Source organism: Hetaerina americana, unplaced genomic scaffold, assembly GCF_022747635.1.
Source record: "Hetaerina americana unplaced genomic scaffold, ioHetAmer1.1.p SCAF_10, whole genome shotgun sequence".
Taxonomy (NCBI): Eukaryota; Metazoa; Arthropoda; class Insecta; order Odonata; family Calopterygidae; genus Hetaerina; species Hetaerina americana.
Window position 1 is genome coordinate 70,606,659 of NW_027286070.1, and position 23,490 is coordinate 70,630,148.

Genomic DNA, 23,490 nt, shown 5'->3' on the forward strand with positions numbered 1-23,490 from the left:
GAAAATGATAGGGATGTTTGGAGGGAATGAACGTGGAATTGAAGCACTTAGATTTAAAGAGGGACTTATTTTAGTGTTAGATTTTGGGTTGTAATATGTTAGGACAGGCAAGGAAATCATTGGTCTACTGTTTAGTAGCTTGCTACCTTATGTCCCCCCAAAACCTACCTTAACTGATAGATCACAAATAATATAATATTAGCAATAATTGATGAATTAACGACTAATCCATCTTAATATAGGCATACATTTAATATATATTAATCTGGATGATTTGCCGAGTGGAGCAATCAAATAACAGTAATAATAAAATATATAGCCTTTCGAAGTGTAAATTTACTCAGTATCACTCATAATAGTCTTATGAATGCATATTGAGCCAACACAATATGTTTTATGCGTTGGTGCTATAAAACAATGCCTTAAAAATGCTTAATGCTGCATAGAGGGACTTGAAAGTAACTGGTGGGGAGAAGCCTATAAATTAGTTAATTTGTACCACCTACATTCGCTTCTCCCTATGCCTCTTTCTTTTGTTCTTGAACACTATGATTATTAACCTGAAGGCCGGTTTGATAGTTCGGGATAGAGCTCATCTTGCACTAATCCCAAAGGCATGTGAAATTGAGGTGCTGCAGCTTAGCAATATAGAGAGCTAAATCATGAAGTTCAAGGTGCACTGTTTTGCTTTCATTTCTTTACTTTGAAGCCAATAAGAATATAGTGGCAAAACCAAGACAAAGTTATTACCAGTAGTTCCTGTGGTGAAAGAGGTAAGGAAGTGAATAAATTTCGTAGATGTATTAACATATAGTTTCTCGTTTTGAATTAAGATGACCATCAGAAATAAGGCTGGAAATAAATGGTTTTGAAATTGTTGTTGTTGAAAATGGTCCGGTATGAATTTCAAAATTAAACGAAGTCTATGCATCAGTGTGAAAGTGTGCATCTTTAATCAGAAGAAGAAAATTATTAGTTAAATTTTTAGAGAGCATATCATAAGGCTAATGTTTAATGGTAAAAAATTGTGGGATGAGCTCCTCTCATTAAATGAAAATGGTGCTCTAAATTTGAAATGATTTGGCGGAGTCAGCTTTTGGTCAAAAGATGACTAATTCAGGGGAATGATTCATGCATTGAAGATTAGAAAAATAACCATTTTATCATTAATGTATATGGCTTATTCTTGATCAAAAGTTGTGAAATACCTGGATTAGTATCACCAGTGTATTATGATTCAATGAAAGAGGCCACCGAACAGGACTTAATTAATTTCAGTGAATGATTAAGGTTCATAATGTGATGAGGAAAAACTTTCAAACTTTCCTATTCCAAAGAGTGAATGTGAAATATTTCTCACTAGGTGATACTTGGTCACAGATTGCAAAAATTCTAACATCCAAAGGTTGAATAGTTAAAAATGTAATAATAATTGTTTATTTATAGTTTTTATTACTATTTGCAGCTCGAAAATTTGCAAAAGATGCTGTTAGTGTTCAGAAGAAAGCATTCAAGTCTTGGGGAATCACAGCTGATTGGGAAAATGGGTGCTATTTCACATATAATGCTGACTACATTAAAACCCAATTAAGATTGTTTTCTACTATGTATGAAAAGGTGAGCTATATGTGTAACTGATCCATTATGGTATACAGTCAGTTGAAGTTAATTGCAGTAACTAATCATAATTTTTTTATGCCATTTCATTGGAAATCATGTATAATTCCTAACTTCTAAATTTGCTGTTCATTTCTAGTTTTTTTTCTTTATTAGTTAATGTGAATTACTTTTAGAGATGAGACAAATAATATTGGTATATTATCCTTATGTTACTAAGGGTAATGCAAAATGATAATGAAGTTTTTGGTCCATAATGCTCGGTGATTGGGTATGTCACATTCAGTCCATTCTATCAATATCTGTGGTCAAAGTTGAGCAGGATTTCCTTTAGATTCCATCTCCTATTGTGGTTTTTAATTTCCTTCTTCAGTAGAAACATGTGATAATTTTATTCTTTTATGATGTCCTTAGTGCTCCCATTGTCATTTAAAATATTAACTTTTTGGAGGTCATAATTTAAGGTGGCCTTGAGTGTTAGGATTTGGGATTTTTGAGTTATCGTACAGGGGAAAACCTTGCATTGGAATGACATGAGTCATCCAAGCAGTTTTCTATGTAGCATTATTTGTATTTTATAATGAATTTTGTGAACATTGCAATAATAAAAATATAGAAATCCTTCCCAGAATTAGCACAATTATTGAATGTCAAGACTTGCAATTTAGGTTATCAATAATAAATTGTTCTTTCAAGGATACTTAGTAAAAATAATGTATGAATACGAGGGGATAAAGGAATGTGAGTTTCACAGTGATAATGCGAATTTAATCTTCTGGCTCCATTTTGCCCTCAAATATTTCAAAGTAGTTTCTTTCATCTTCACTTTCCCTTTAAGAATTAAGTTCCTCATTAAGAAACACCCTAGCCTTCCATTACCATTCTCCTGTTTCATTTCTCCCACTGAGCATTCTTTGTTTGATTCAGTGCATTGAGGAATTTGGAAAATGGGCCATTTGTGCTGTAATATCACATGAACAAATTTAAAAATGTTGAAATGTGAAATTTCAGTCATTTCATATTTATTTAAGCATGGTTACCGTGCACAAACTTTCACTTCCCTTACTCTCATTCTATTTTAAAAATTATGTATTTGGATTGCAAACATCTTCCCCCCAAAAATTTGTGATATCTGCAAGTTATGATGTAAAAATTCTGAAAATTTCCTGCTTTAAGTCTCTGAAAGTCACAACACTATTAACTAGTTTAAAAGTTCATTTGGAAACACTGAGTTCTACTTGTGTTTAGTGCCTGCCATATCTTACTCCTAAAATTTTAAATTAATTATCGCAAACAAATATGCGAATTGAGGCAAATCTTCTGAGGAAAGCTAGATGAACTGCCGCTTCGCTGATTTTCTGAAATTTGGCAATAAGCAACAAACCCTCCATGAATTTTGCATCACTATTGTTTCATAGAATCTAAATACAATAACTAAGATACCTTGGTTATATTGGTTTTTTTGCTGACAGCAATATATTTTCAGTTAATTATTATTATTTATTCTCACTAGGTGATGAGGATACAATACAATAAGAGGTCAATTGCACATGATATAAGGCAAATTAATGTGTGTCTATGTAGTAATTAATTAATTAATTACTACATAGACATGGAAAAATATTGCATCAAACTACACAGAAATATTAAAATTTTACAAAAGGTGATTCTACTGATCATTTAAGTTTTCCTTCACAGAATAGAACATCTCTCATTCTCTAATATGAGAATGTTAAATCAATTTGATGTCAACTTTATATTTTAATATATTTTGAAACAAAAATTTCATAGGGTTTGTTAAGATTGTATAATTTCAAATAATGTATGTGAAACACTCACATAGGATGTCATGGATGTGGCAGTTATAATTCAACCACCCATAAGTGTATTTAAATGGGAAGTTATTTATTATTGAGAACAATTTTGGTTCTTCTTTTGTTCTGAGAATATATTTATTATGGATTTTACTTTTTAGGGTTATATTTATAGAGATCTGAAGCCTGTTTACTGGTCACCTTCGTCGAGGTATGTATGTTGAAGGTCCTAAGATAAGATTTCCCATTTGTAATTGTAGAAATGGCATTTTTGTACCTTGACTGTGTTACGCTGCACGACATTGTAAGAGAAGATGAAAACTATAAATTCCTTATTAAGGAGGTTGAGGGTTAAATGCATTCCATGGATATCCATTGGAAAGGAATGGATTTTTACATGTTAAAAATTTGGTGCTATTTAGTGAGTTTAATAATCTGCTTAATTTTGCACATAAGTCCTTTTTGATGTTAATGCTCTGGAATTAGAAAATTGCCCATGAATGTTGCTTTAAGAATAATGTTAATGTTTTTAAAAAAAATAATAAAATTTGTTAAAAAATTGTGACTGTGAAGTATTTCCCTGGATGGAAAAGATGATGCAAATTTCCCCGTGGAGCTTGTCTTGATTGATGCTCATGCTGGTAGTTTCCTCCTTCCATAATATTATTTTTAATTATGATACAATTAGAGAAATAAGACAGTGAAAAGCATAAGCCTCATCAAATTTAGGCTGTGAAATTAGAGCATATGCATATTAATATATATTAGCAATATTATTCCAAGTATAAACTAATTTTTTATGAATGAGGTTTTAAAACTGTGAATTTAAAATATTCATTTCTGAAAGTTCATGGCACAAATTGAGTGAACCTGATTTCTTTTTCGAGTTGTTCTCCAACTTCAATCGTTTTATAACCATTCCATAATCATTCAATGTGAATTCAAACAAAAGTATTTGTAGAGGCAATCTTTCATCTTTACAGTATCTGAAAAAATCAACTGCTTGGTGGATTAAGGAGCATTAAGATACAAAGATATACAATCATAGAATATTTTGCTTAGTATTTAATGTTTTTTTGTTCTCTTAAAATGAAATACGTTTCCTGCAGGACTGCATTGGCTGAAGCTGAATTAGAGTATGATGATAATTATATCAGCACCTCAGCAACTGTCAAAATGAGACTTACATCAATACCTACTGCCCTCATGAATGTGATTGCAAATACAAATGAAGCCCAAAGAATAGCAGGTACAGAAATTGGTAACGAAATGCAATAAGCTTATTTTCACTATTCTTTTTTGAGTGGTCTAATTTCAATATAACTTGTAAATGCCGGGAATAATATAGGTTTAGATGGTGGATGAGGGTATGTGTGTGTGATTGAATGAAGATATATATTCTTTTCTTTTATTCCAACTTTTAACAAGAGATGTGAATAATTTTTGACTGATTTAATCTTTATGTTACTATCATCAACTCAAAGTTATTGTTAACCCTCTTAGTGCGGCGGGCCGATATATCGGCTTTCGTATCCCTGGCGAAAAGTGCGGCGGGCCGATATATCGGCTCTTGTGTAGGCTATTGTTTAAATCGTTGTAATTATGGTTTTTTCTTTAATAATTTATGGTTTTTGTGCTATCAATAGGTAGAATTCCATAGAATTACATAACTAATTTTTTAATTTTCTATAAGCAATTTTAAATGCTTTTCAAAAAGTATAATCCTTACTATAATTTTTCATTCAGTTTTGTACATGTCGGGAAGCTCAGCCTAATTGTTTGCTCGTTTTTCTTTCTGAATGGTCTTTCCACTATGAAAAGCCACTGAAAGGCTACTAATCTGTTTTCATCTGTAATCTCTTGAATGTGTTATGGTGTGGTGGTGTTGATATATAGCTGCTTATTCAGACTTTGTTGATACGATGGAAATGAGAGCACTGCTTTGTAATCATTTTGGTTTCTCTTGCCGTCCATCCTATCTAATCAATTGCGCCCTGTGTATTGGATTACATTGTCAGCAGTTCTCTGTGAGTTAGAACTTGGTTTTTTTCTGCCTTTAGATTGTAAGCACATTGCCGCAGTCTCAAGGAAAGGGGAAAAGTCCCAATTTGACTCAGTGAGATCAGCCTTTTCAAAAAAATCGAACTATGCAGAGGCTGACAAAAAAATTTGCAATTGTCTGGTTTTTCTTTATTTATTTATAATATTTTCTACATTTCTTTTTGATTCTTTATTATATTTAAATATCGTAGTTTTATTGAAAAATGTTTTTAAAAAAATATTAGTATTGTGTCTAAAAATCGAAATATTATTGCTAAAAAAATATTCTTCAAATTCATAATACTGTAATAATTAAATTTATTTTTCAGATGATGTAAATGTATTACATCATTATTAACTACAATATTTTATTTTAAAATAAAAAAACTGCACATGGATATCCAAACAAATAACTTCATAATGTTTTTTTCCTAAGGTGATACATTTTCTTAAATTACCCTTCGCACTTCTCACTAGTACCCCTGGAATCCCCGCTGCACTAAGAGGGTTAAGAAATATTTTTGAAATAAATCATAGTTCTAAATGAACATGAATATGAATACTCTTTTTAAATAGAAAACAATAATTTACCGATATTGGTATCAGATTATAAGAATTTACTGTTGAAAAAAACTGCAACAATGGCTGCAACATGATACTTTTGCTTTTTTTTTAAATTACTATGAACTGTGTATTCTCTCTCTTTTTACATTGTTATATTTTCTCAACCTTGTCTTTTTGAACAAGAGTGTGTAAATTGGCTCTGGTACGACCGATCACAAGAACCACTGTATGCACATCACTTTATGCTCCTTTTTCGTTGCCCTCGAGGATATTGTATCTGGAGTAAATAAATTTATTTTTGCTACATAAGGTATGACGTACTAGCTGCTTACTGATTCCGTTAGAGTAATAGTTTTCCTGTTGTGAGATTAAATTATTAAGATTTAATCAGAAAAGCGAGAACACTAGACGGTTTGGGATGGTTTGGTGGCTACCGTACAGGCTTCCCACCGAGAGGGCCCGGGTCAAATCCTGGAGACAACAAATATTTCTCTGTGGTATCCCGATCCCTACTTGAGGTGCTTTGTGGAGAGCACTTCGAGTGAGTACACCATCCATCGTAAAGCTGTAGACCCCTGGGTGCCTCTCGTACTAATGAGTGGGCTATGTGATGCTGGATTTCTTTCCACCCTTCATCCTTTCATATCCATCCCTAATGGTGCAAATGACCTCAGCTGTCGGTCGTCTTGCCATAAAAACTACAAACAACTGCAAGAGCACTAGTGTGCACTTGGAATGCTTTTCTTACCTCTATTCTTTTCTCATCTAAGGAAATGCATTCATTTAATTGAAAGGCATCCATTTGAAATACTAAATATAGCCAAAGGGGTAGAGGCAAAATGTAACGTCCTGTAACAATGCTGTGTAGAATTATTTTATAAATAATCAAGCTTTTAGTTGCGTAAAAATTTCAAATTTAAAATTCTCCTGATTAAAATTAAAACACGTAAGAAGTTTTGTAATTTTTTCAGGGCTTATTGCTATTTCAACCAAAATCATTGAGATCAGCATTTGATCAAGCTTTAGTTTGCTAGTCAGCCAAGGATTTAAAAATCTTTGCTGAATATATTAGGAAAGCCGTGTGATAGGTATGGGATGAAAAACGATGTAAACAAAAGAAAGGTTATGTGGTTTTCGAGAAGGAGGAACAGGACATTAAAACAATAAAATAGGTGGTTAAAGATTGAAACTGGTAGAAAATTTTACCAATCAAGGGAGTGTTTTGGATCAAGATGGTCAAAGGAGAAGGAAATGAGAATTGATTAAGGCAAAGGCCCTTCCACAAGGAGGGGAGAGTTTATGTCTGGGATGAGTGGAGTAAGGATGTTAAGAATAGATTGGTGAAAACTTTGAGAAGCATAGTTTTCAATGGTTAAAAAACAATTGGACAAGCTCCAAAAACAAAGGAAATGTGGGGGGTTGAGAAGAGTGGAAATTGTAATATTGATGGCCCTAAAAATTAATAAAGAAGTACTTAGCATGGTGGGGGAAGGTGATAGGATTTTCGATAGAAATCCAAGTAAAGGGAAGTTGATGGATGCTGAAAATTTTGATTGGCAATGGTATTCTGAGAACCATGATAGAGTGGAAAGCATAAGGCAAGTGACGTTAGGGGGAGGAAAAGAGTGGGCATGCGAGAAAGAATGAAGGGAAAAATAGTAGTAGTAGTAGTTATAAGGGGAGGTGACGACAGCTGAGGTCACTTGTGCCATTAGGGATGGATGTTTTAGGGAATGTAGGAAGGGTGGAAATATACTCGGCATTGGTATTTATTCAGTTTACATTAGTCCAAAAACAGCATTTTAGCCTTTAAATCTGACTTTTGACAGTAATGTAAAAATTTGATAATTACGTACACCCAAGCCGTAGGTGAAAAAACCACCTAGGAACCCACGACCTCTTGAGTTGGTAGGTGAGGACGTTACCCTGCATATTAGCCTCCTCTTAGCAAAAGGCACCAAGAAGTCTGCAGATTAATGTGTCCCATGTGATAGATGGGGTGCTCACTTAAAATGCTCTCCACGAAGCACCTCAAGTAGGAATCGGGATACCCCTGAAAAAGGTCTGCCATCGCCAGGATTTGAACCCAGGAGGAAGGACAATATAATGCAGAGTGGGGGTATCAGATTATGTAGTGTTGGTGGAGGAAAAGATATTTGCTGCTCAGTCTTTGTCCATCCAGAACCTTCCTAAAACGGTAAACTAACAATAATAATTATAATGCTTGATTTAACTATTTGCCATATAGTATCAAAATAATGAATTGAAAAAATCTTATCCAGTTATCTAGTCCAGGATGTCTGATCAGTTGTTTTTTATTTCAGACTGAATTCTTAGAGCAGGTTGAAAAATATTTAAGGGTCTCAAATTTAATGGTGAAACTGACATATCTAAGAGAAAAGCAAGTTGCGGTGAAGCTCCCTGAGTATTTGGGCAAGTCTTGTCCCTTCCAATCAATTTCAAGAAAATAGTAATAGTCATTATCTTGTATTACTATGAATCTGTAGAACTACCAAAATGGTAAATATATTATTATTATTAAAAATACACATGTGCTGATAGACATTGTCAGGTGGCACACAAGTCCCAAATAATCGCAAAAGATAATAGATAAAAATCAGACTTCAAAACACAAATCTCTTTAACAAAACAAGTGAATCCCCATCCCATTTACAACCATTAATCAGCGAGAAAAAAAAAGATAAATTAAAAAAAATTAAGCTATTACATATAATACAATACACCACACATCAATCAAATTATTACATATATGCCTTACATCTATTCTTAAAAGTATACACTGTTAGGAAAGGGCTCGAATATTTTTGCAGGTAAGGTGTTCCACTCAACAATTGTTCTATTTAGAAAAGAAAATTTTTTTTTATTTGTCCTCTGTGCCCGGCATTTTATCTTAAATTTGTGATCATTTCTGCCTATGAAATTTGGGTTCCCCGCCTCTTTCCTAAGATCTGCCCAAGCTTTCTCCCCCTTCAAAATTCGGAACATTCCAAAAAATCTGCTTACTTTTCTTCTAGATTCTAGAGGTTCCCAGCCCAGCGTTTCTAGCATGTCAGACACACTCTCCATCCTCCCATGCTTCCCCAGTACATATCGGGCAGCCTTTCTTTGCACCTTTTCCAGTTTTTTAATATGACCTTCTTCATGAGGGTCCCATACAAGAGAAGCGTACTCTAAAATTGGTCTTACTAGGGTCTGATAAGCCTTCTCCTTGGTTGCTCTAACGCTCCCTTTGAGGTTTCTTATCACCCAATGAAGATGCAACAATTTCAGAGTGTAAAAATCATTCGCCTTGACTGGGACTCAGGACAAAAATTTCAGAGTTTAAGAGGACACCTCGGTAGCTTAAGTGGCTAAAGCACTCGACCGGATATTGAGGGATCTGGGTTCGAGTCCCAGTCAAGGCGAATGATTTTTACTCTCTGAAATTGTTGCATTGAAATGCACATTAGCGGATGACTCCGTTAAAAGTTACTGTTGCGGCATCTCCCGCAGTTTCTTTGGAACCCAATGAAGAGTTTTGAAAGCTTTCTTATAGATGTACTCCACATTTAGCCCCCACCCTAAGTCCTTAGTTAAATATACACCTAAGTATTTGCAAGTATCACTTCTAGGAATGATATTTTCTGAGAATTAATATTCCCTATTGTTTCCATTTACCTTATTGCTAAAAGTGATGGATTTGCATTTGCTAACATTAATATCCATCCCATTTTTTGTCACCCAATCTGCCATTTTATTAATGTCCCTTTGAAGTTTGTCACAGTCTCGGTCATTTTCGACTTTCCTGTAGATAATACAGTCGTCTGCAAAAAGTCTTATCTGAGAATTAATATTTATTGGGAGAACATTTATATATATTAAAAACAAGAGCACGCCCAGTACGCTTCCTTGTGGGACTCCCGATGTTACCCTTGTTTTTTCAGAATACACTTCTCCTAATTTGACCCTTTGTGTTCGACCTTCCATGAAATTTCTGACCCAAGAGATTACTCTTCCATCTATGTGTAGTGGCAATTGGCCCATCTTAAGCATTAAGCGATCGTGGTCAACTTTGTCAAAGGCTTTTGGCAGGTCGACTATTATAGCATCCACTTCTATTCCCGCATCCATAGAGTCGAACATTTCTTGGCAGAACCCTAATAGCTGAGTTTCGCAAGAGTGCCCTTTTCTAAAACCGTATTGGCGACTATACAACTAATTCTCACTCTCCCACAAGTCCCAGAGATAAATAGCCATTATCTTTTCTAATAGCTTGCATACAACTGATGTCAAGCTTACCGGTCTATAATTATCAACTAGTGCCTTATCTCCTCCTTTGAAAATTGGCGTAACATATGCCTCCTTCCAAGCATTTGGCAGGGCATTATTGTTTAAGGTAACATTGAATAAATGATTTATATAATTTGAAACTACACTAACATCCAATTTAAGCAAGTCAATTGAGATACCATCTGGCCCTTTTGATTTATTTGCCTTCATTTTCATAATTTTTAAAAAAGTTTCTGCGCTCGTCGTTTTAATACTTTTGGTATTTAATATTTATTTGCCTCCTTGTTGACTCAGAGATGTATCTACAGGATCCTTTTTATTTACCATAACCTTAAATACACTTGCATACCAATTATTAAATGTATTAGCCTTTTCCTTATCATCAACGATTAGTGTTCCATCCTCTTTTTTTAAAGCTGTTATGTTTTCCCTGTTGTCTTTCCTCCTCCAGAGGTACTTGTAAAATTTATTTCCATTATCTATCCCGATTAGATTATTTTCTGTAGAAAACTATCTTTGGCGATTTTCTTTTCTCTATTCAATTCACGAACTATTTTTTTGTAAATTATGAGCCATTCCGAGCTCTTGTTCCGTTTTTTGTGAATCATTCTCAGTTTTTTCTTCAAGGATCTAATTTTGCGGTTGTAGAACTCTGGATCAGTATTTTCTTTAAGAATTTTTTTCGGGACAAATTTATTTAATCCCTCCTCCATTATCCCCTTAAATGTTTTCCAGATTTCTTTTACATTCTGCCCACCACTTACCCATTGCAAATACTTTTCCCTTAAAAAGGTCTGGAACCCTTCCCTATCACCACGTTTATATTGCCAAACTATCTTTTTGTTTACTAGCCCCTTATACTGAGCCCTCTCCCAGTTTAGATACATACGCACAGCTGAATGGTCACTTATTCCCGGAAGGACATCGACTTCCCCTACCCACTTTTTCGGTCTCACAAGTATGACGTCACATATATGACATCCATGCATGACTTTATAATTATTAGAAAAAACAAAACAGGAGGTAAGAACTATTTTTAGATTACCAATGAATTCCCATGCCTCAAATTCACATAACCGTAAAATTCACTGAATTTATTAATGGTCTGAACAGTTCTAGTTACAAATCAATGCGGTAAGAACTTCATACTTCAGTTCCTGAAACTGCAATTTGGGTAAAATCTCACAGCTGCACAGGTATAACAATGCATTCTCTTCCACATTTCATTCCATTGCATGCACTCTCTTATTTTCTCCCTGGTTATGTTCATGAACTATGTTTTTATGTTATTGTTATGCATAATTGTCCATCATAATTAGTTGTTAATGAAGAGAGTGTGTGCATCTACTCTGCTCTTTCTTTTTCCTTCAGTTTTAGATTTTAGTGTGATTGTCAGGTCCCTGTAGTGATATGTATGTATGTATGTATGTGTATGTATATATGTTATAAATATTTAAGTCCTCAGAAACACTGCTAATGCATTTTATTCTTACATTTACAGGCAGCTATGAAGTTTATGCTCTTATATGGACTACTACACCGTGGACATTACCCTCCAATTGTGCCATATGCTTTTCACCTAAGTTAGAATACGCATTTGCTAAATCTTTAGGCAGAGCTGATAACTGCTTATACATCATCAGTAAAGATGTGTGCGAGGAATTTGGACACAAAATTGGGCAGCAATTTGAAATTTTATCCACTTTCTCGGGTAATCATAAATAATATATAAAGAAAAAATAAATTAATTGATTTCATCAAGATTGCTCTCTGTTTCCTTACATTCACATAGTACTGTCTCTCTAGGTGAACTTCTGAGTGGTGCCAAATATTCACCTTTATTCTCCCAAGAAGAAGGAAAGGATAGTTTGCCATTCCTTCCTGGGAGTCATGTAACTGGCGAGAAAGGTACAGGATTAGTTCACACAGCTCCTGCTCATGGCCCGGATGATTTTGTGGTTGCTCTCTCAAATAGACTTCCTTTGGTGAGTATCTGTTGGTTCTGCTCCCATCATCCAGTTATAGTTGGACAAAATGGTAAATAGAAATGAAACTTGCTTGAGTAAAAGCATCATCAGAGTATTTTAAGCTTGATGGCATAATTATTCCTCCATACTGTTTGTTACTTCTCAAACTATTTCTGAACATATCTCATTTATGCCCCTGAAATTGACTCATGTAATGATATCGCATAAATTGGTTCTGTCACAAAATCACACTGGTTATGGTTTTATCTAAATATAGTTTAATTTGTGAAACTTATGTATATGTTTTGATGGATGTTATCTTTGTTTTTCAATTAATGTTTTGATTGGTTTACTATCTGTAGAATTGCTACGTTGATGAGGATGGTTGTTTCACCTCAGAAATGAAACATCTCCAACTAGAAGGCTTACCTGTGCTTTCTAAGGAAACCTCCTTGAAGGTGATGTCCTTGTTGGGGGAAAATTTGATACATTCTGCACCTTTTACCCACTCATATCCATGTGATTGGCGTACCAAACAACCAGTAATTCTGCGAGCCAGTCAGCAGTGGTTTGTTGATACTGGTAAACTGAAGGATCGAGCATTGGTAATTATGCTTTTTGTGTTTTCAGTCATTTTAAGTATTCTGTTTCTAAAATTATTATTCTTGTTCATTTTGCAATTTATTGGTGAATCTTCGTGACATATTGATTCATGATAATACCATAGGCAGTTCTTATGAGGGTGGTTTTGAAAAGTCTGCATTGGCATGAAAATAACTTAATTTTTTGGGATAAACTTTCAACCGTGTCCTTTAAGGCTCTTGCATATTGTCCAGTGTTGCTCTGATTTTTTCATCATTATGATCAGTATTTCAATCCTAAGATTGATTGATTTACTGCAGCTCGCCATTCTTCTCGATTCAAAGTTGATCCCCTCATTCCCCTGAGAGAGTCTTGTTGTTTTAAGTCCTCCTTAATTTGTTGTTTGCATGAGACAAATTTGAAAAGGAAGGTTTGTTTGGTCATGAAATGAAACATAATTGTGAGAAAAAGTTTTGATTTGTGGTTTTAGTTTTCTAAAAAACTACTTTATTTTTATTCATAATCGACTTTCACTTCTCATTGCTTTTCATAACGCTGCAACAGGTCCTTTAATCCCCCAGCATAAAAGTTGCCGCCTGGGAATTAAACCAGTTGACAATGGCAGTCTTGAGTTCCTTGTTGTCTTCAAACTATTGTCCACCAAGCCACTGTTTCAAGAGCAGGAAGAGAAAGCAGTCTCTTGGTACAAGGTCAAGTCATCTTCATCCTCTCAATAGCAATCCAAAAACCCTTGTCCACTATCTTTGCTCTTTGTGCTGGTCAGGAATCATTTTTTTTACCCACCTTGTTCACATTTGTGATATCTGAGCCTTTCCTTAACAGTTGTGGGAGTGTTGGTGCATCCAGCGATAGGAAATTTATCAGCCAGAGCACTGATCATCAATATTTTCAATCAGATCACAGCTCTTTTGTTAAATGATTTCATTGGTTTGAATGCTGGGCCTGCCACCCAGCTCTTTGTCAAGCACATTTCTGTGGCCATTGTTGAAGTCTTGACGCAATCGTTTAACATTTCCTTCACTCATTACTCTAGGCCCATAAAGTATGCACGACTCCCAGTGAATTTGGGCTGCTGAAGATCCATTTGCACGCAAAAATTAATCATAGCACACACTTCGCCATTAGTGGGTGCGACCAATTTTGTGGACATCGTTTTCTACTTTCACCAACTTGCAAGCAACTTTTGAAACAGAACAATGGTCTTTGCTGTCTTTGGTAGACTTCCAACTGGTTTCTCATTGCTTGGACTCTTCCTCGGTTTCAAGAATATAGTGATGTATCCATGTTCCATCCACTGTTGCGAAACAATCTCCAAAGTCCTGTGGATTTCTCTGAAGCAGCTGTAAATTGGTCATGGAACTTGCTATATAATTTCGTTTTGGTTGACTGTGAGCAATCATGGCACCTGTCTTGTGGCATGCGAGTGTTTCTAACACCAGAATGCTGTTTCACAACATCATGAAGTGTGGTGCAACAGCATTCGGGTGTTAGAAATATGAATCAATCACTTGATGCCTGCAGCATTAGGAACTCATGCACCTTCACTTGTCTATCATCCATCGCCATATCAAGGATTTTATCAATAATTGTCAGAGTAGTGACCTCAATAGGGCACTGAGTTGTTCAGAATCACTTGTGCAAAAATGACTCGGAAAATTTTGAAAACAATTGTACACATACTAATTTAAGGTGCATCCATGCTGCTTGTGGGGTTGCTGGAAATTATATTAGGGCGGCTGGTGCTAGGAAATACTAATAAATCACATTTAAAGTGTTTGAATAAACAGCAGAGTTATTCTGAGTGCTGTGCATATCAGACCAAGGTCAACGCGGTAAGATATATGCCATGGGGGCATTGTGCACGAGAGGGATGAACGCTCGGCTGGGGTTGAGATGTGACTGCTTCCGCGTGGGTCAAGATGCCTCCTCATGGGTCGTGCCTAGGGTGACACCTCGCGGCACACCCCTGAATCGCACAAACAAATGAACCACCACACTGCTCATTAAATTTTGCTTATGTCTTCTGATTTGATTTGCCTTATGTAAAAGTGTTTAATTAGCCTTTGAAAATCTCTTTCATCCATCTTTGGAAATCACTGAACCTGCTTGGTTGACATTAATGCTAAGCATAAGAGTAGTTGTCTGGTTGAAACTTGGTATGTGTTCCTTCAAGAGTTGCTACTTTCTGAAAATAACTTTGATAAGCACCAGTGGTGATCTCTTTAATCTTGAATTCACTTAAATCTTGCATCTCTTAGATTTTGCAAAGTCTTTTCAAACTGCCTTATACAGGGTAACAGGGTCTTTGCCTGGATACAGGGTATATTTATTGACTTAGTGAAATGATGGCTTTACTGTTGCAATAATCTTTTAGTGTATTTCTTTGTTCCTCATGTTGAGTGCAATTGTATAAAATATGAAGTTACTCTTTATGATTCTTGTAAAAGATACTCAGTTTCATTCAATTTTACATTTGAACTAAAAAAAACGGTATATGTATGAAATTTGATTGAAATTAGGTTTATGGAAAAATGTTAAAATACTTAATTAGTCCTTGATTAGAAAAATTTGTAAGACATGAAATAAAACAGTGCAATCAGATATCTTTTTAGAAATCAGTATGAAATTAAAATTACATTCATATGGTTAAGAAGTAGCTCAGATTGCAATGCATTTGTATTTGCATCTGAACAAATTATTTTTTTAATATTTGTGATTTTTCACTTCTCCTTTGCAATATCAGGAACAACTGTCGAAAGTTGTTATCGTATCTGAAAGAGGGCGTGATGTGAAATCATCGGCAATGGCAGGAATGCTGCAACAAAGACCCTATTGGTGTATTTCCCGCCAACGAGCTTGGGGAGTACCTTTGCCTGTGCTTTATCATAAACATGACAGCAGTCCAGTTACAAGCAGGTAGGCTTCACTTTTCAGTTCCTATCGCTGGGCAGGAAACGTGTCCTCAAGGAAATAATGTTGATACAAATTTGAGTGGCTCTTTGCTATGCAAGCAAAATTTGTATTTTGAAGCAACTTGGTTGTAGAAGTATTCATCAGGTTGTGGAAATTTAATGGAAAGGAAACTTACAGGTTGCTAGAGTTAATTAAGTGTATGCAAAATAGGAAATATTAATTGATAAAACTTCGGCTGAAAGCAAATTGAAATAAATAACTCGGTAAAGCAAAATTAAGAATTTTGTTTTGCACAAAATGTTTAGATAAATAAAATATGGCTCTCCAAAAACATCTCTGTCCGTTGAATCAAATGAATTTAAACAAACTCAATGAATGTGTGTGGATAATGGTGGCACCAACTGAAAGTGAAATGCATTGGCATGAAAAACAGGAGCAACAATTCAATAAACTATATGTTATTCATTTTGAGCTTGAATTTGTCATTGTTATTCTTAGGAATATAGGTATTAGTGGAGACTTGTAATTTTCCTCTTAATAATTATTGAGTGGAAAATTTGCAAGGGTTTTTGTGTCCATTATTATGGAACATTTTCACCACATCACACCTGAATTTGTAATTTATATTTGAATACATAAAGGTGTATTATTGCCTGTTGTCATTGTGATGCCAATATATCATTTCACTTCAATTTGGTAGTGGGTGTTGGTAATTGAGGCAAGAAAGATTTTTTTGTTAAAAAGGTCAATTAATCACTTGTAAGTTGCAGAACAAATTTGATATTTAAAGTGTAAAGATCCAATTGAATTCAAAATTATTTTTGTGTTGTCAGAAGTTCAACTTTCAATTGGGGAAGTTCAGGTTATCAAGTTTGACAGTATTTTGTATTGTATAGCTGAAGTAATTTATGTCACCCTAGATCATGGGCCCGAGAATCTATCATAATAATGTGAAATAGTACATTTTTTTAAAATATGTAGAGCCAAGCTTTTTCTTCCAGGTAGCTTTGCATAATTGTGAATAATAATATAATTTCATATAACTTAATAGCTGCTTTTCCAGCATTGATTTATTGCGTGATCAAGCATGCATGGTATAATGGGTTCTTGCTAATTCTACAGTAACTGGCTCAGCACTTGCCTTAGGGACGGATTTTTTTCCCTGAATAGTTTTTTCTTGAGTTGAGGCAATAATCTATGAAATCTTATGCTGATGGAGCACTTCCACAATAAAAAAATTGTGGTTACTTCGCACCTAATTTTGTGTATCCTGCTGTTAACATTGTATGCACATATGTATTAAGGTTTAGGCATATCAATTTTTTAAATGCTCATTATATACAAGGTCTGTCCGGAAAGGATCTAGTCATGCAGTACAGGGTGCTGCGCTTAAATCTGGACAGATTTCAATTTGAATTTCCCACCATATCGTTGTTCCCCTCGAGGTTGTAGTTGATGTTCTTGAAAGCTATAGGCATCTAGTAAATTGTCATAACCTTGAAATGGCTGAGATGTGATGTACACGTGCAGAGTGCAATTGAAGAGCTGCTATTATCGAAAGTGTTTGCCCAGTGAGATAGTTCAATTCTTCTTGTGGTACCCCAGATCAAATGTTGACGATATTGTGGCCAGGTATAATAATGCTTCAGAGAACTCTGGTGAAGGTTTTGCTAACCCGGTGAGGAAATCTCATTCGAGGAAACTAGTACCTGTCCGAATTTAAGCGCCACACCCTGTCTTTTGAACCTACGGCTATGACCCTGAAATGTAAGCCTAGTCTTCCCAACAGTCGGTTGACAGGATAAATGAGAATGCAACCAGGCAGGACTAATATTGCCTTTTAAATGATTAGAGATATTTATTGAAACACTAAAAATAGAAAAACATGAACAGGAAATTTTGTTTGCTGATGTAGGAAACTTACAACGGAGGGAGGATCCACAAAACTGAATTCTAAAAATCACAATATTTTGTTGTATTTCATAATAATCCTGTGAGATATTTAGTTTGAAAAGCACCAAAGTGCTCTTTTGAAATATTTCATCCTTAACCTCAATTTTGTATATAATCAGTGACAGTGGACATTGTATTCTTCATTTAATTAAAATGAATTTCCACAAGGTTGAGCCAGGAACAATTGAATCTATATACATATTTAGTCCCTGAGCTACTCAGAATTTTAAATTTCAGGTTTTACTGTGTTTTCATCTAATTGGGATGAGATGGCAGGTTTTGCCTGGTGTCCATTAAAGAGGATTGTGAAAGTTTTTCACAATGAGCTTTGTGTGAAAAATCATGTGAATACTTAGAAAGAATCACAATATTAACTCTTAAGGAATGCAAATAGCATACAAAGTGTTATTTATTTAAAATCTTTCTTGAGTGAACTTATTTCTAGTTTGCACTAATTTGTATTTATTTTTTTCCTAATATTTAGAAAGACAAATGAAAGTTTATTTTAGCAATTTCATAAGTTTTGGGTATTACACGAAGAAATAAGCTTGATAATATTGTGCGTAAAATTCAATTTTGTGCTTTCGGTTTTGCAGTAACATTGAAATCATGGCCAATGTTTTCCAAATTTCCAAGTTGTGTCTTTGAATGTCCTCTTTTGGGAAATTTAAAGTGGCGATTGTTAATTTAATTATCTCTTGAAGTAAATACAATGGATACACTCATTTCACATGCTCTCTTTTCTAATGCTCTAGGGAGTTGGTGAATCACCTATGTTCCTGCATTGACAAACATGGTCCTGATTTCTGGTGGACCCTTCCTTTGAGTGATTTGATTTCTGGTGATATTTCCAGCAATTACAGTATAAATGATCTTGAAAAGGGCCTGGTAAATATTCATTTGTATTTTCCTTGTTATTTATTTATTGATATTAGTTATTTATTTATTGTTTCAGTAGTTAAGTTATTGTAATTAGGAAGATGGACTTCAAGATGGCGACTGGTAGTGTCGATCAGTGTGCTTCGTGCTCCAAAATATTTGAAAAAATAGTATTATGGGTGTATGTGAGTTTGATTGCCTTTCTCAGTTTCATTTGCAATGTACCAACCTTAATCAGGCAAATGACAATGCCCTAAACTCAACAAGTGAACTGGTGTATTGGTTTAATAACTGTCAACTCTCTCATTCCTGCCAAGTATGCAACATAAGCATTGCGGTGAAGGGGCTGATAAGCAGGCAGGAGAATCTTCATTCTGGCATTAATGATCTAGTTTGTAACAGAAATGATTGTACCAACAAAATATAATAGAGCATCTTAAAGAAGTGCACTCAGCAAAATGTAGTGAAAATATGATTCCCCAGAAGATACCGAAAAAAATGCAATTTGCTGATATCAAGAGTTGTGAAAAATTCTGAAATTCCAAAACAGTCTTAAAGTGAAATGGTGAGAGTGGATTATTCTACAAATACTCCCTGTTCCTCTTCAACTCCTCCAAAACATCAGTCATCTTCCCATTTCTAAGCTCTTGCTTTGACACCTCCACCTGAAAATCCTCATCAATGGATATGAATACTTCTGTGGAATTGAGGCAACATGAGCTGTTTTTATGCTACTCCATTAATGTCAAATAAAAATTTTGAATTGCAAATTAATTAGATTAAATTTTTATTGATCCGATAAGGAGACTGCTTAAGCAATGCCAGGAAACAAACTGATTTTCTTCTGAAACTAGAGCCTTTGATTGAAGGCTTTGCCTTAATGTACTCCCAACTGCTGTGAACTTCCAATTTAAAGCCATTTTGTTCATAACACTGTGCGGTCATTTCTAGTAAGAAATACATGAGGGTGCAGTACATATAATGAATGGATTGAATGCTTTCAATGGAAACTTTCTTAAAAATGTGGAAAAATACCATGATTGCTGAGAAAATTAGGAAAGTGCCTAGAATTTGAATCCAAAAATGAGTGACACCACTGTGAAAAACATCTTTCTAGTAGCCCAGTTATTGTTAAAGTGTTTTGACATGTTGCGTGTTGAACTAATATTGTTATTTAAGTGTTTTTAGTAATAATAATTTTTAATAAGAGGTAGCAGGCCATGAAACAAGATATTGTGAATGAATGCCATTGTTTATTGATGTCCATAGCATTTTTCAGTTGCAGAAAATGCCTATGACAGTTATAAAATATTAAGAAGCATTGTGTATGCATCATTTGTCGAACAGGAGGCAATCTCACATTGAAATTTTTTCTGAGATTTTTTTGATTACCAAGATATCATTATTATTCTGAGGGCGTCCACAATATCTATGGGCCGAATGCTTCATTCTACATCGAAGAAGTTCCAGTGGCATGGGTTGTTTCATTGTGAACAATTTCCCTTCTTCCAATCACTTCAACGTGAATATGCCTCCAGAAAGGCTTTTCATGGGCAAAAAACTACTGTCAACCAACCAGCAAACAGAATGGGAACTCCCTGGAAGCAGAATGAAACCTTTATCAAGATATCAGTTTGAAAAGTCGTGGTCTGAAACTCATGGCTGGTGCTCCCAACTCCACTGGTCCCCTCGCAGACTGGGAACTTGAAGCAGGCTGAAACAAATCCCAGCAGGGTATACTCAATCATTTGGCCCGTTTGCAGTGTTAATTTAAACAATGGAAGTTTTGTTCACCAATGGTTATTTTTTGTGGTAATTTTTGACTTGGCTATTTCTCTTAGGACATCATGGACATATGGTTTGATAGTGGCATTAGTTGGTCTGCCGTTCTTGATATGCATGGGAGTGCCCAAGTGGCTGATCTCTATTTAGAAGGAATTGATCAATTTAGAGGTTGGTTCCAATCATCCCTCATGACTTCATGTGCTATTCAAGGAATTTCTCCTTACAAGTAAGTTCTAATGATTCTTTTTAATTGTTCACCTAACAGTTTTAGACTGTAGAAGCAGATGGCTTTTTTTAGTGAAATAATAATTCTTTTAGAGTTTACTTCTTGTACAATCCATTATTTAATCAAACTACTGCCTTTTCTGTGTAAGAAGAGTGTTTGGAAATCTAAAGGGCGGAAGCTGGAAGTTTTTATAGGCCGATCATTTGTTTGCTCTGCAGTGCTGTATTGCCAACTGCAGTAACCTGTCTCAAACCAGGTTGAAAGTCCAGAATGTGAATCGTGCTCCCAATTCCAGGAAAAATTGTACTCTGCTGGGGCATAATCATCATTTCAGTGACTTAATAATTGAAAATGCTGTCTCTCATTTTAAAGCAAAATCAATTTTCTGTGTTACTTACTGTCTTAGAGTATGCAGTTGACTTGTTATCATTATTTTCATTCTAAAATAGGAAACTATATGTGCATGGGTTTGCTGTTGACCAAGAAGGGAGAAAAATGTCCAAATCTCTTGGGAATGTTGTTGATCCTGAAGAAATAACGTGTGGTGGTCAAGATCTCCAGAAACAGCCAGCTTATGGAGTTGATGCTCTCAGGTAATACTGACTTTCTACAGTTAATACGAAGTGGCAAATACAATAAATCTCATTCCAGTGGGGAGAGTAAGATCAGGATCCTAGTTCTCAAATACAGTGGCTATATAATAAGTTACAAGACCTTGGAGCCTTAACTTTAATAGACAAACCGGACGTAATCTGCCTTTGTGAGCATTGGATGAGTGTACTGGATGTCACAATTCAAGGATATGTGATAGGGGACTGTTATTGTTGAAAAGTGAAATGCCATGGTGGAGTGGTGATTTATGTAAAAAACACTATTGTGCAGGAAAAACCAAAGATAAATCTGCAGTCCTTGAACACTGAACAGGTATTCGAATGTTCAGTGGTAAAACTAACTGTCAATGAGCAAATTCATATTATATTTGCGCTGTATTGATCTCCAGTAGGACCCTTAAGGGAATTCATTGATAAATTGGACAATTTGCTCTATAATATGACAATTTATTCTAAGAGGCCTACAATAATTCTCACAGGAGACTTCAATTGTAACCTCCCTACTGATGGAAATAATCAAAGAGAACTGCTGTCTTGACTAGCCTCCTATAACTTAAAACCCTTGGTGAATAATCCTACAAGAGTTACAGCTAGTTCTAATACCCTGTTGGATAACATCTTCAGAGATTATCCAGAATCCCAAGTTAAAACTGTTGTTTTTAACCCAGCTCTGTCTAATCACAGGGAAATTATGTCAGTTTTCAATGTGTGAAATTAGCAAATCTGCTGTTGCCCCTACCGTATTAAAGAGGGTCTTTAGTGACTCTAATGTCAGCCACTTTCAACTTCTCTTGAGTCAAGAGAATTGGAAGTTGTTGAATGAGAATAACTCCATGAACAGTAACTTTGACCTGCTCTACAGAATGTTTTTGTTTCACTTTGAATCAGCCTTTCCCCTTGTACCATTTAAGCACCCTAAACCCATTCAAAAAAACTGGATCACACCAGAAATTAGGCATTTGTTCAGTATTAAGGATAAAATCACAATATAATATGTCCTCTGCAGATAACACACTGCACCATGAATATTCTAGCTTAAAAAAGCTGTACCATATTATGATAAAGAAATCAAAGAAAAAATATAATGATAAACTAATCTTAAATGCAACCAATAACACAAAATTGGCATGGCATATTATTAAACAAAATTCTAGATCTAATGTAGTGGAGTTACCAGACCAATTTAGGAATGATAAAAATAAACCAGCAGATCCAATAAAACTGGCAACCGAATTCAATAGTTCCTTCTTAAAGCTACCGTTGGTTAATGTACAAGATCCTCCTCATGATATCAATATCTCCTTTGCTACGTCTTACAAGTCAATTTTTCTTAAACCATGCAGCATTTCAGAGCTTTGCTCACACAGTACCAAGGGAGGAAAGAAAGCCTCAACTTGATATAAATGGTATATAAGGAAAACAATTCATAATTGTACAGATGAAATTTTAAGTCCCTTACTCTTACTTGTAAATCAGAGTCTAAGAGAAGGCATCTATTCTGATGCCCTCGAAGTATCCAAGATAATACCAATTTATAAAAACAAAGGAGAAAAAAATGATGTGGGACATTATCGGCCCAAATCTATAATCCCCCAGCTAGGAAAAATATTTGAGTATGTGTTTAATAAAAGGCTAATAGAATTCCTTGAAGGTAATAACCTGCTATCCCCAAAACAATTTGGATTCAAAAAAGGGAAGTCAATAGAGCAGGCAATTTTCAATGCAGTTGACACCATCATACAACAAATTAACTCCAAACAGAAAGTAATGGGTGTATTCTTTGACTTGTCCAGAGCATTTGATATGGTTGAGCATGATAAACTCTTGTTCAAATGTGACCAAATGGGTATTAGAGGCAAAGCACTGCAATGGTTGGGAACATACCTCAAAAATCGGCAACTAAGGGTAGCTGTCCAGAAGAATGGGAATACCTTCCTCTCTTCACTATTAGGTGTTGCAAGTGGTGTTCCTCAAGGGTCAGTGTTGGGTTCAATTTTATTTCTCATTTATATAAATGACCTACCCAAAATATTACGTGTAAATCCTCTCGGTAACTGCGTCTTATTTGCAGATGATGTGAGCATTGTGCTGTATCAGAAATCCTTTGAAGATTTGATGACTCTAGGTAAAGCCATTATTCAAGACATGGGCATGTGGTGCTATGGGAATAATCTTATTCTCAATTAAACAAAAACTCAGGCCATGATTTTCTCTGCAAAAACCTGCCA

The 23,490-nt window shown here is 35.1% G+C and overlaps 1 protein-coding gene across 1 annotated transcript in view; it reads left to right on the forward strand.

The window, feature by feature from the left end:
* Positions 1-23,490, forward strand: part of IleRS-m (Isoleucyl-tRNA synthetase, mitochondrial) — a 37,650-nt gene that overhangs the window by 3,953 nt on the left and 10,207 nt on the right. The window contains exons 4-13 of the mRNA XM_071598838.1: positions 1,466-1,617; positions 3,593-3,642; positions 4,541-4,692; positions 11,827-12,036; positions 12,132-12,310; positions 12,655-12,897; positions 15,639-15,811; positions 18,517-18,649; positions 20,482-20,651; positions 21,101-21,244. Coding sequence (XP_071454939.1) covers positions 1,466-1,617; positions 3,593-3,642; positions 4,541-4,692; positions 11,827-12,036; positions 12,132-12,310; positions 12,655-12,897; positions 15,639-15,811; positions 18,517-18,649; positions 20,482-20,651; positions 21,101-21,244 — 1,606 coding nt within the window. The remainder of the gene's footprint in view (positions 1-1,465; positions 1,618-3,592; positions 3,643-4,540; positions 4,693-11,826; positions 12,037-12,131; positions 12,311-12,654; positions 12,898-15,638; positions 15,812-18,516; positions 18,650-20,481; positions 20,652-21,100; positions 21,245-23,490) is intronic.